A 14164-nucleotide genomic window follows, 5' to 3' on the forward strand; every position below is an offset into this window, starting at 1 on the left:
CACGTGTCTTGCAGCAGCCTGCCTCACTTCTTCCCATCTATCCCCTTGAATGGCAACTCTTCAACATAAAAGTGGGTAGAGAAATCATTTTTAACCAACAAGTCGGGCTCAGGTTTCTTTATCTCCCTCTCTCTGTCTCTGTTGTCAGTGACTGGTTTAATATTTCTCTGTTTACATTTACCATGTCTGCAATTAGAGCTCTGCTTCAATACAAATTGTATACACTGCTGCTGTAGAATTAAGAGAAAAAAACACAGCTATGGTGGTGAAGCGTCTCTCGGCTTTGACACTGTTTATGTAAAAACAACGTCAGCCAAGAATAGGTTTCCTGTGACCTTGTCTGAAATGTGCATGCTTGTGTGACCCACCATGTCCACGATGGCGCTGTTTATGTGACAGTAATGAGGTATGCCACTGCACTGCCCAGTTGAAAATGTAGCAACAGGAATGTCAAGAAAGAGAAACAAGAGCAGAAGTAAAAGCAGACACTGCACATTTGTCAAGCTGCTGCTGTCTTTCCTCTCTCAACCCTTCCACTTTCCAAAGAAAGAGACAATGGGAAAAACAGCGGGACAATAAGACAGAGAGGCAACATACCATTTCCCCCCAGCTCTGTTATTTTTGCAGCATAATGTGAAGCGATACCCTCCCTGGGAGTTATTCAGGGTGGGGCAGAATTTACTTAGATAGTGGGTAACAGTAACAGCCTGCATAGATTCAAGTTGATTCTTTAGGTATCCAAACCTGAGCTGATGACTGACAAACACTATGAATATTTTAGGGTGATGCAATTACCAAATCACAGCACGAGTCCTTATGAAAGAGGATATGTTCTTCTTTCTTTAAAAAAAAAAGATCAAGAACTGATCTCAAATATTTGGCAGTAAGAGTTAATTAGTTTACCCATTTTTCTTTATTACCGCACATTTATGATGTTTGTTTTTCATTCACTTTACACATTTTTCTGTCATAAATCCTCCACTGTGTGTGAAGCATTTGAACTACGCCATCGGTAATATAAGATTAACTTATGGACAACTCATGGTTGGTGACCACAAGTCAAAACAATTCTATAGAAATACTTATCTCTATCAACAGATGTGTCAATATGGATATTTTGAAACAAAGGACAAGATTTTCATTACTGGAAGCTTTGTGGTTAGCTCATCTGGCCAAAGGACCAATGAGCCCATGCCATGCTGATTCATCTGTTGTCCATCCACAATTTACAAGAAGCACTATTCCTGCTACAGTGTTGGCCATAATTTAAACACATTTACATGCAATGGTAACCGAGTGGGTCTTCACCCAAAATGTGCTCAAGGACAAGCTCACATTTGTCATTTTCAATTGATTTTAATCCTCATTAGTTTGTCAAATAAAGCCAACCTTATATCTTTCTGGATTTCACACATTTACAATAAATTCTGAAGTTTGGGGGATTGAGAGCTGGATGAGCAACTATGTCAACTGTTCTGATTTTAATTTCTAAACCACTTGTCATCTAAGTTCTACTGAAATGTCATGTTCGAACAAGGACCCCGTGTGGAGATTAAAGGCAGGGTAGAATTAGCCAAAAGTGGGGAAACTGCAGCATGATTTGACTTTGTCTTTTTTAAACTTGTCTGCAATTTGCAAACACTGAGCCGTGGATAGAACAGGAAGTCAAAGCCTAGACATCAAAATTGGCAAACTAGCAAAAGAGGTCCCAGGTTGCAAGGAAGCTAACATGATAACCAATAAAAAAAATGTAGAGAAAGCCCAAAGGTTTTCTTTTAACAATAGCAATAGCTAGCATGTTTATAGCATGTCTACTATTTACCTGAGTACAGTTAAAGTCAGAGAAATAGCAGTAATCTAATGGGACGTTCTTGTAGAACTTTCTCAACCGCTTCTGCCATGTAGGCTAATTTTGTGCCACACGTAACATTTTTGTAAAGTACATAACATGCCCCTCAGCATGTACCTTGAATTATTACATTGACATTCTTCTCATAGAAGCATTAAGCATTTCTATACCAGAGCCAGAAATCTGAGCCCTTGTAGCTACACATTAAAAAAGTTAATGAGACATTCTATCGACCGACAGGAACAACGTCTGAAGAACAGATGCTGCAATCTCTACAGTGAAAACACACATTTGAGATGAATTAAGGTGAACATAAATATGTTTTTTTTCCATTACTTAAATCTGCTTTTAAACACTCTCTCCCAGTTACCAAGGAAACCACATTAGGCAAATCAATGAAGGTAATGTCGCTGGAGAGGGAGGGTATACCTCAACTCTCTCATCTCCCCCAAACAATTTGCCTCGCTGTGTGTGTGTGTATCTGTCTCTGTTTGTCTCTCTCCCTCTCATTTTCTATGCCATCTCCCTCTCATCCTCTCCCCTCTCTTTATCTGCCGCCTCTCTCTCACTCACTCCCTCTTTCCCCCTCACAACACTTGCTTCCTGACAACCACTGCCAAAGGACTAGCAGGCGCAGCGCATCCCTAGATTCCATCACTCGGCAGGCAGGGGGGCCTGGAAGAAGAGGAGGAGAAGGGAGGGGGAAATGCCCCCTAAAAAAGTTCAACAGTTGGGACGTTCTGGACTTCTGTGTGACAGCCTGTAGCTTAAGTGGTAATGGCCTTCACCGGGGAATAAGAGGGGTTGACTGAAGAAATATTCTGGGGAGAGAAGAGAAACGCCCGTCAAGCCAAGCTATCAGCCGCTTATCGTTATAGTTGACCTCACTTTGTAAAATCCCTCTGAAGTTAGAACACTTTGGACTTCATCAAAGTGACTAAAAGTGAGGAAGACAGTGGAAGACAACTCTGCTGAGCTTAAAGTGCTCAGGCTGAGGACAGCTGGACAGGTTTACATGTCCTGACTTGGACATATGGGCGGCCTCTCAAGATGTTGAATCTGGACGGGTTAGAGGTGATTGCGGTGCTGCTGGTCATGGGTCTCTTCATCAAAGTCTTAGAGCAGTTTGGGATGTTCGAACCTGTCGGTGGGGAAGGTAATGCTTGTTTGTTTTTTTAAGAGTTTTGTCTATTAAAAATAATTATATAAACATAAACAAATTGAGTTCTCTGATATTAAATGATACTTGTTTGTACAAGTGAGTGCATGAACAGTTTTATCTGCACCACGCATTCCTTCTGGTTCTGAATGAGCTACAATCTTTTCCAAGGGTTTGGGTTACCAGTGCAACAGTGGGCCATGCAACACACTCTCTCATTTCCTAAACACACACACACACATACAGAGTAACTTTAGCCGCGCGTGTGTGTGGCCTCTCTCTGCCCCAGGGGTGTGTGCTTTTACCTTTTAATCGATATCACTATGGAAAGAGTGGGTCTGAGTGCAGTGTAGAGGCACTTGTCTCACTGAGGGAATGTCAGCCGTACTGTTTGTACTCTCATTAGCTTAAAACCTAAATGTATAGTTGGGTAAAGAAGGGAGATATGGAACATTTTCTTTGAACATTTTCAAGTCAGTGCGCTTTCTTGTTGGGTTTATTTGAGAAAGACAAACCTGAATCAGATCCGTCTTTTAGTAAACAAATTTTGGTGCTTTTCTGATCGCTGAATCATTTGTACCAAAGCTGTACTAAAGGTGTTTAACAGTTTAACAAAATGTAATATTTACTGAAAGATACATTTACAACACAAAATACAAAAGCACCTGCCTATTAGTGAAGAAAAAAAGGTCAATTTCTGCTCTGGCTCACCTCCAGGAGCTGTCACCACACACCAAGGCCCTGTTTGGCCTGTCTTATCAGGGTGACCTGTGTTTTGTCCCCCCCATCCAGTTCCTACTTTACGTTGTTCACGCTTCCTTATCTTTCATCTGTTGGTGACAAGAGGACGGATGGGATTCGCATCCCTATTATCTGTTTTGTTTACTTGTTTGCTTGCTTGTTTTTTTCTTTGCACATTGCCCACAGTGCTCTGTTCAGTTCAAGTAATTTTAGCACTCTAGCAAGATTTTCTTCTCAGCATTAGTACCAAAGAACCTCCACTCCACTTTTGAGTGCTTTAAATATTAAAACTTTCACAGATTAAAAGTTCTGGTGTATTATTCTGGATGCTACACTGGAGGAGACACTCTTCATCCCTGATGCACCAGCTGGACTGCACCCAGTAGTCAAGGTGTGCCAGCAGCTCTGTCATCTCAATAAAGTTCCTCTTGGAAACCTCTCATCTACACACAGCACTCTACATACCAAGCATGCACACAGGCAGACACACAGACAGACAGACACAGTGGAGATCCCATTTATTCTTCCATTATACTTAGGACATCAGTCTTCTGCATATTTTGACCATGGTTTATGGAAAGTAGCCGCCTTAATAAATATGTGTGTGCGTGTGTGCCAACTCCCTTGTGAGTACTTTAGCTAATGAATTTTTTTAATGGAGGAACTTAGTCCAGATGGCAGAATGAATGCATCACTCAGACTATCTGCAGAATCACCGAAGAGTTTAGGTCCAAAGCATATATGAGCGTGTGATATACCAGCTTCAATCTCAGAGTATGCGTGCTATGTATGTTCATGCCAAATGCAACTTCCAGTACAGTTACATTACACAGCATGCACTGTGTCCACTGATCAAGTATCCATTCCATTTAAACTCATTAGTACCTGTCTCCCTTAGGATTACCCCCTTACTAAGCTACCAGTGGGGATTGAGAAAAACGAGATTATGAAATGATAGGTAAAATTTATTTCTCCATTTTCCAAAACTGATATTTTATAAGAAAGAAGAAAAGAAATAAAATATTCATTCTTTCTCTGCTCCCTCTTGCCAGACTCATTTTCCTGTACCCATACTGAGTCATCTTCTGGTGAGACAGAGCGAGACCAGTAAAATAAGGAGACTGTGTGACTCTCATTACTTTAATGAGCTGTGCTACTGACCCATTGGTGATTAAACGCATATATACAAACTAAATGCACATACTTTTATGGAGAAAAGGAGAGGAAACTCTTTTGTTATCGAGGATGCATGCAGCATGCGTGAAGTGCACTCTGGTCGGGAAGTTTACAAGGTTCTGATAGATTTAAAGCTAATGGCTAATGGCTGGAGTGTGTTCTTTGGAAGTTTATGAGGTGGAAATAGAAGGGATGTGCTGGTCTGTGCTGGATGGCAGCATGCCTGAGAAGAGTTTTTATCAACACTGCAGTTTCCTCCATCTTCACCCTTTTCTTTGAGTAGAATGTGTTGACTTTAACTTATTCAAGAAACAAAAGAAATCTCTGTGTAAGTATTTACCTGTGATAAACATACGTGTATTTACTCTGCCTATTTCTTTTGCTGATTTACTTCTCTGAGAATATCAGTGACTAATATCCTACAATCAAGCTAAGGCCTACTGTTTGTGCTGTAATGTATTCACTCACTTCATGAATGAAAAGTGTGGCATCTTGCCATATGCTCCACAGCCTCGTTTAGCCTTTGATTTTCAAATAAATTTGCCTGGCACCGGGTTGGATGAGTTAGCTGGTGTCAGGGACATATTGAAGTGCTTCTTCATCACTTCTGCAAGGTCTTTGATACTTTAATGTCTCATATCAATTTATACCAGATTTAACAGTAGGATGTGAACCATATGTCAAACCAACCTGGAGATTGTCATTTCTACTTTTTAGTTTCGCTATGGTTCAGTGAATATGTGATTATTTTTGAGGTGAGGGGCGCACAATTGAGTAAGAATATGAGGACTGTTTGGTTCAGAGTCCTGTGGTCGATCCAAGGGGAAATATCACAGCAGAGCTTCAATTTGGACTGAAGACTTAGAATAGACTTTAAATTTTGCAGTTGCTCTGTTAGCTGCGTCACTTAAAATCTTTTAAAACTCGTCATCATCCAGGTATTCACCTGCTCTCTGCAACTGACCATAACTGTTACAAAGCATAGCCTGAATAAAAAAATTCAGTGTTTTACATGTAAAGAAATCATTTGTAAGAGAATATTAATATTATTATTTCTTCTTCTTCTTCTTATTATTATTATTATTATTATTATTCTTATTATTATTATTATTGCTATTATTTCCATCCATCCATTTTCTTTTGCTTATCCTATTCACGATTGTAGACATATTATTCTTATTATTAATAAGAATAAGAATAAGAATAAGAAAATAGTATCTTTAGTGGTAGCAGTAATAGAAGTAATAGTGGTAGCAGTATGGTTGCACTTTTATTGTTATTATTGTTAATAATTGAGCAATCAGGTAGAATGTTATTATAGGGAAATAATGTAGAAAGTTATTACCAATTAAATACCAAAGTAATATGAAACAATAACCAAATAATATCTTGTGCCTGCAATACTTAGTAATATTACACCTAAATCTATGTGACTGGGTTACATAGAAAATAATGTAAAATAATATTGTGGAAACAAATTTAGTAAGAGTACAGTAATATATCCTGCTATTACTATTGCAAACTGCTACCCAAATAATTGTTACGTCTGTGCATTAACATTTTATAACCTGACTTTAAAGCAGTTGTAACCTCATTAAAATGAGGTTACATATAACAGTATTGGATATTATATTGCTGGAATTAATCCCACCTTCTGTCTGCAGCATTCTTTCATTGAAGATAACCATGTAACTACAGTGGCTTATTACCTGAAAATATGTTTGGTAGTTTATAAGAAATACCATGTAAATTCCATGTAATAATATAATAAAGCAAACTTTGAGTAATGCTATAGTTATATAGAAATACGTGATAATGTATTTGTAATAACAAGCAACCAGGGCTGCAAAATGCAAAACTATATGTTCTTCCTAAATTTTATAGTAATATTTCTACAGCTGAAAACCTCAGACCAGACAAACATATCTGTATTTGTTAAATGTGAATGGTACTTCACTGTCACTACCAGATAGATAGAAGAGTAAACTGCTCTGCTCTCATCATAAGACCTACAACTGGAAAAAACAAGAAGATTTTATACTTCAATATCCTGACCATATGAAAGTTTATATGCCTTTGTACTAATGTACTAATAAAATATTTTTAAGCAGGATATTATATTGTTACCAGTATGTTACTATGCACTTACTAATTGGTTTTGTTTAATAGGCATTGATTTCCACATTATGTCACCCAGTTTCCTGCTTCTTATTGCTCAATTACATACATTTCAGTGCAATATTACCATCACTAACAGGTCTAATCATATAAATAAGACATAAAAGATTTTAAAAAATTGTGTAAATACTGTATTTTCTAGTACACTTTTCTCAAAAGAAGATGGATGTGATAACAATAAAACATATACATTCACTAAATCTATAATTATAAACTGTATAATAATGGATAATCTATATAACAATCTATAGGTTTCTAACTCTGAATGGCCAGATATTTGTATGTGCATATTTTTCTCTGGTAAACACTATATCTTAGATCCATTATAGAACAACATCCTCTTCCTGTCTACAGTGAGGCTCAGCAAATCATTTTTTTCATGCTTAAGAGGATATTTGGCCAGTTGGCTAGGATCCTTGGTTGGTGTGTGTCTATTTGATGGAAAGGAAGTATGATGACAACATGAAGGAGATGGATAAGAGCAGGTAAAAAGCTTAGCGGTCAGCAGAAGACCTATTTGTGTCTAAGCACAAGCACGTATGCATGCACACACACACACACACACACACACACACACACACACACACACACACACACACACACACATACCTATCAACACAAGGGCAATTACAATGAGGGTAGATGGGTGTGTGTGTTTGTGTGTGTGTTTGTAGTCCATTCAGTCCATTAAGAGTAATTTGTGTTGCTTCACACCCAGTATAAGGGTCTGCGGAGGCTAAAACCATCCCTATATTATATCAGACCAAAAGCACATTTAAAAATGTTATCCGAAAGTCATACATTTTGCAGCAGTGAATTGTTGAAAGACTTTTCATTGGGCTCTTTTGGAGAAATTTAAAACGATAGCAGTTAAGACACTTTATCAATGGTTTAGGCAAGGATCATTCCGATTGTGGCAAACTTTAGAAACTGCAATAAAAGTGCAATGAGGATCAAGGAGACTGTCCTTGTTGACCTTGTCTGAGCCTCTTTCTGTGTCTGCCCCTCTGATGGCTAGCCAGGAAGAAGATGAGAGCCTGGGACACGGGAGGATCAGACAGGGGATATTTAATACGCAACTCTCTCTGTTCCGCTGCATCCTTCCCTCACGCCATCTCTCTTTTTTTCTTCATTTTTTCTTCCTCCTCTCTGCTTTTGTCACTGTCTGTCTTCGTTCTCTGGCTCCCCATCCCCTGATTTCATTATGGCAGTTGTGTGTGTGCGTGCGTGTGCGTGCGTGTGTGTGTGTGTGTGTGTGTGTGTGTGTGTGTGTGTGTGTGTGTGTGTGTGTGTAAATGAGAGACTGTATTTGTATGGCAGGTGCTCTGTGAATAAAAGAACAGAAGTTGTAGACGTTCCGTTGCTCTTCCTCTGACACACGCCTGGAGAAAGATGATAACATTGAGAACAAACTAATGAATACACGGACACACACACATAATTTGAAAGATTTGCATTAGCGCGGCTTAGCTTCATATCTGAAGACCATTTTCCGCTACGCAGCTTAACCCGTTAATGTTCGGCTGTGCTGTTTTCAAGATGAATTTGATTTTTCTGAGTTGCTTCAGCAGTTTATCAGGCACAAAAAACCCCAGCAATATTTGATGAAATATTCACCCACCCAGCTGTAGCAGATCTGTCAGACAGACTAAACCTGGTAGCATTGTTTTGAATCAAAGTACAAAATGATGATCCTCTGTTGAGGTACTTTGAGCCAGCTGATAAGCAGCAGCTGAATAGACTGTATCTTGCTTTATGGCAAGGATGTCAAACATAAGGCCTGGGGGGCAGAAATGGCCCAGCAAAGACTCCAATCCAGCCCAGTGGACATCTTTGAAAAATCTTATGGTGGCTATAAAATATTTACTTTTAACTGTATTTTCATACATTTTAAAGCTTGCACTAGGGATAAAGACCTCCCCCATGGCCATTCATACTACACCAAACTAATGAAGTGAGAGCTAAACAATTAAATTATAGAAAAGTTCCCTTTTTTAACCATTTACTCTAGAAATTTCAGTTTTATTTCCAATGTGTCCACACTAAAATAAATAAATAAAATAAGAACTCACAAAAACTGCAAATGCACCTGGAAATGAATGGGAAATGGAATTTTCTACAGTCTGGCCCACTCTAGATCAAGATATGCTGTATGTGGCCCACCTTAAAAGGAATTTGACATCCCTGCTCTTTGGTATAAGAACCCATATAGCAGGCGAACACAGGCGCTGTTAAAATATAAGACATAGGTTTCTGAGATTGCAATGGTTATGCTGGGATAGAAGACAGTAAGCTGTGGTCATGGTAAGAACAATTACTCCTAAAACTACTTAATTAGGCCGCAGACATTACTTGTGGTAAAGCTGCACTTTCCTTTCATGTATTAGAATATAAGAGGTAACCATCAGGGCAAATGGTCGTGAATAATTCAGGTCTCAGCCACACATCTGTAAAGTTTTATTACTGTGTCTTGCTTGGTTTTGACCCCAATGGGCTGAATGTAAATTGGAGTAAAGACTGAAAGCACTGCCTGATGGTGCAGCTCTCTATTTATTCTTATCTTTTTAAAAATTTCTCTGATTCTCATGATTCTTACATTACAGTATTAACAAGGCCACAGAAACCTGGCAGCAGGATTCATGAGTATAAAACATTTGTGTTGGACAGACAGTGACTATTGTTTACCCTGTCCTACAACAACAGAATAAGGCTACAGGCTGCTGTCGTTCTGCCATTGATTTAACTGCCAATTTGATCTTTATTCATGGCAGGATACCAGTAAGCATTTGGGATAACTTTCCTGTAAGTTGCTGAACGCTGGCTAAGCTGTCCTCAAAGTACATGTTTCACTGTCTTGTGTTCCAGCATAGTAATGTGTTGTTTGGCTGAGAAAGTAGTTGGTTTGCTCCGTAATATAGTTGCTGTGGCACTAATTTAAACTTAAGAGTTGTTTTAGTGGTCGTTTTAGAAACAAATCTTTCCACAGCTGAAACCAAACCTTCGGAGTCCTGAGATTCCAACCCTCTTAGCTGATAAAGTTTTTTTCCCCTTTTTTTCTGTTGTATCGACCCACAGGATGTTTTCCTGATTTGGCTCCTGGCAGGAAAAGGCAGAGCAGAGGTTTTATGTCTTGATAGAAATAGGTTTAGAGGATTGTTGTCAGCGATGCAAACCCAATTTAGATTGACTGCTTTACACCACTCACAAACACAGGATGCATTAGAAAAAGGCATGAAAGCTGAGTGTCAGAAGGTTCAAAGTACAACTTTAATGCTGTTTGGTCTGCTGCTGCTTTGACCTTAGACAATGCCATAATATCAACCGCGGATCTTGCAGGGAATGCGCGCTTGTGAGAGAGAGATGGCATTGGAAATCATTAATAGCTTGTGATCTTTCATTTCTCTCAAACTGCTCCCTGCAGCTGGATTAAATCAAGGACAGTAACAAGGAAAGAGCATACCAAGAGTTGAACAGCATTGTTGACTGCTGTTTTGCTAGTTGCATGTCTTACCTTGCACTGCCCTCTACAGGTGTGCTGCTTAATAGCTTCAATCTAAAGTTTGTCAAAATTTAAAATGGTCAATTTTGTGCCTTAAAGACCTTAAACACATTTGATTTAATGAGCTGTAAACAGATCAGCTACATTTTTTTTTAACCTACACACGATCATTTAACAACTAAGATTAATGATATCCTTCCAGTAGTTTTTGGCACTTTCATCATGTATTTGTTAAATATAAACTGTAACAGATCTAGCTTTTCTGGTTGATCCTTACTAAACTAGTCCCTATCATTAAATGTCACACGAGTAAAAGAGAGAGACTCCTAAACTTAGCATTCGGATGCTGCCGATGTCTCCCAAAAACATAAATTACTACGTCTCATTTCCTCCAAACAGACAACATTTTTGATCCGTCTGTGTCACCGGGTTGTGTGCACTTTCTAAAGAAAACTGTTCATTAGCTGGTCTCTGTAGTTTATACTGAAAGGACTCGGCTTCAGTAGAATCTGTTTTTGTCCCCCATCGCCGTATTAAAAATATCCTCAAAAGCTAATGATCTATGCAAATGGATCTCTTATTTCACTTATCTAATTGGAAACACACTAGCCAATTTTGAGCACCATTTGTCAATGACCTCCTCTGTGTCTCCTTCGCTGCACGCTTTCGCACACACATATTACCCCCCCTTGCACTCTCTTAGACATTTTAATCAGTTTTGAGAGGAATAATTGCCCAGGTAGACGTCTAAATATGGAGATATTTCAATTACTTGGTGTGTCTGGCCTCGGGCAAACTATGCCTCACAGAGGCTAATCAAGTAAGACTGATTAACCCAACATTTTATTATAGTCTAAGTGTGCACGCATGTGTGAGGGTGTCACCATTTATTGTAGATTAGAATTCTCCCAAGTAAATGTTTGTCATTATATCCCTCGGGATGCATTAGAGCTGCCACCTTCTCGTTTGTATGACACATAAACAATTTAGGCAAAAAAAACAAACCCCAAAACCCTTTCATCTGTGATTTCTCAAACTGCCCTTTAAACACCTTCAGACGTGATGGATGGTTAAGATGGGGATAAAAAAAGGAGCAGTATCTCAGATAACCACTACCCTGCTAATTATATCACACAGGCTGTCAGATTCCAAGCAAACAGAAACACTCTGTTGGACACCAAACTGCAAAGACCTCAGCTGATTAAAAATGAAGTGGCAATTATTGTATGAGGAGTTTAATCAGGATTTTGTTGTTTACCAAACTTTTAAATACAGAGAAGCTTCACAGTGTGACTGATTTGGAGATTAGTATGTTGTAAGTATATATAAATCCAACTTTCCACCTCATCCTGAATATATATTTAATATAAATAAAATAACCCCATCAAAGATAATATTGGCTCCTCTAGCTACTCTGTGACATGGACAGGTATCAGATTCTAGTCAAATTTGCATCCAGACGTTCTCAAAGCATAACTCCTGGAGCATCGATACATGAGTATTGGCGGTGGTGGTGGTGGGAGTATCACTGACATGATGCGTTTAGGGGCCAGGGAATAGCAGCAGGCAAGTGAACTGTCAATCATTGCTTTCAGTCATTGGCCATCTGAGACACATTCAAACCTTAAAGCCTCCTGAAAGCTTAGCAAAATGATTTTCAAAATCAGTACCCCGGGTCCAGCCCATTTAACCCCCTTCACTTCACCAAAGTAACTGATTCATCTTCTACGGTGACATGAAACAGCTTCTCAGTTGAAAAATGATCGGGCCACCAAGCGTTGTGGGAGGATTAATGAATAGGCAATACAAGGACCCAAGGAGGAGTAATACGAAGAAGATGGAAGAAGTAGTCTAATTTTTAATTTTTTTTTCTTGCTCTGAGCCTTTCTTAAAACTAGATTTTTATAATTACAGAGCATGAGTATCAACTGAAAAAGGAGCTGTGATTCAGGTGTCTATGTTGGACCCAAGAAAATGGTTTTGGAAGATGAAATCTCTTCCCAAATTTACAGCTAGAGTGGAGGCAATGTCAAACTGAAAGTGAAAATTCATTAAAATTAACAGTTTGCTTCATTTACAGCCATTGTAGTTGCAGCTTGTTAGATAAGTTGTGAAAGCCATTCTGTTTTAAGCCGCAGTAATGGCCTGGCTCGAGAGATGGCAGCGTCAGTTGGTAATTGGTCGCTAAGGGCCGTCATTGACAAGAAACAATTGCAGTGTCTCCTGGCATTGTCATGTAAAGTGTGAATTTGTCATTTAAATGTACTTTAAAAGTTTAAAACTAAAAATGATTCACAGAGAAGTCTTATTTGTTTGTTGCCGTTACTGTTAGTTGGTTCTGTTTGCTTACGTTTTATTTTCTTTTGGATTCACTCATCAATCACTCAACCCAGTTGGTTTTACTTCTGCTCTTTAATTAGATTTGTTTCCCAGTTTTTCAGCAGCAATAATCAAATCAGCATTTCTTCATATCAAAAGCTCTCAGTTTTAAAATTATCTGCTGGTTTCCTGCATTTGAGTCCTCTCATCTTTTGCCTGGCTTAGTAAATGCAAACTCCTGTTTGAGTTCTGCATAACTTTTATTATAAAAGCATAATCATTTTTTTTCTGCACTACATGAAAACATGTAATGTGAAAAGCTGTTGAAACAAAGGATGTGCTGCATTCATTTCAGATGTCTACAAAAAACCTCACTTCTCAACCAAATTTAGCCCACTCTGATTTTACAGTTACCTGGATGTCTAGACATATTTTGACTTGCAAGTCACCAAATCAGTGCGTACGGGGATACAAACAGTGCAACAGTGAAGCAAGCTAAAGTTTGTTACCATTATTAGAAGCAACTGCAACAGTAAGATCAAAAGTCAGTGCCTTAGAATATTCCTGGACTCACAGAGCCGTCATGTTTGAACAAATATTGAGGAGAGAAGCAACGTCTTGGTATATGACAGGGATAATAATGCTTTAGGTAAGAAATAATGACAGATAGGTATGACCAGCCTTGATCTGTAGCACTTTTATCCTTGATTTGACTCTGACTGTATTTGAGAGTTTGGCCTGAATATATCACAGTATTTAGAAAGTTATGTTGCGTATTCTCTTTAAGTTAATACACTCACTAGCCCCTTCATTACCTAAACATTACTAGCAATGAGCTGGATCCCCATTTGTCGTCATAACTGCTCTAATTCTTCATGGCATAGATTCAGTAAGGTGCTGGAAACATGCCTCAGAGATTCTGTTCCTTATTGACATGACAGTATCACACAGTTGCTGCAGATTTATCAACTGCACATCTATGTTGTGAATCTCCCATTCATCACATCCCAAAGATGATCTGTTGGCTGGAGATCTGGTGACTGTGGCGGTCATGTGAGTCCAGTGAACTCACTGTCGTTCAAGAAACCAGTTTGAGATGATTTGAAATTCCTGACTGCTGCAGCACCTATTAGGAGATGGTTACACTGTGGCTATAAAGGGTTGTCAGCGACAATACTCAGGTAGGGAATTATGTTGCAACTAAGGCATCCAAAGTGTGGCAAGAAGATATCCCTCACATCAG

The 14164-nt window shown here is 38.8% G+C and overlaps 1 protein-coding gene across 4 annotated transcripts in view; it reads left to right on the top strand.

The window, feature by feature from the left end:
* The window catches only part of LOC146374897 (A-type potassium channel modulatory protein KCNIP2), a 112528-nt gene that overhangs the window by 85452 nt on the left and 12912 nt on the right, over positions 1-14164 (top strand). The window contains exon 1 of one of the 4 annotated variants that reach the window (XM_084949624.1): positions 2401-3005. The exons of the other annotated variants lie outside the window; for them this stretch is intronic. Within the exon in view, the coding sequence (XP_084805750.1) occupies positions 2900-3005 (106 nt within the window). The 5' untranslated portion in view covers positions 2401-2899. Of the gene's footprint in view, positions 1-2400; positions 3006-14164 lie in introns of those variants that run through there. 4 annotated transcript variants of the gene reach the window in all.

This window comes from Perissodus microlepis, chromosome 13 (genome assembly GCF_051167445.1).
Source record: "Perissodus microlepis isolate ML-2025 ecotype Zambia chromosome 13, ASM5116744v1, whole genome shotgun sequence".
NCBI lineage: Eukaryota > Metazoa > Chordata > Actinopteri > Cichliformes > Cichlidae > Perissodus > Perissodus microlepis.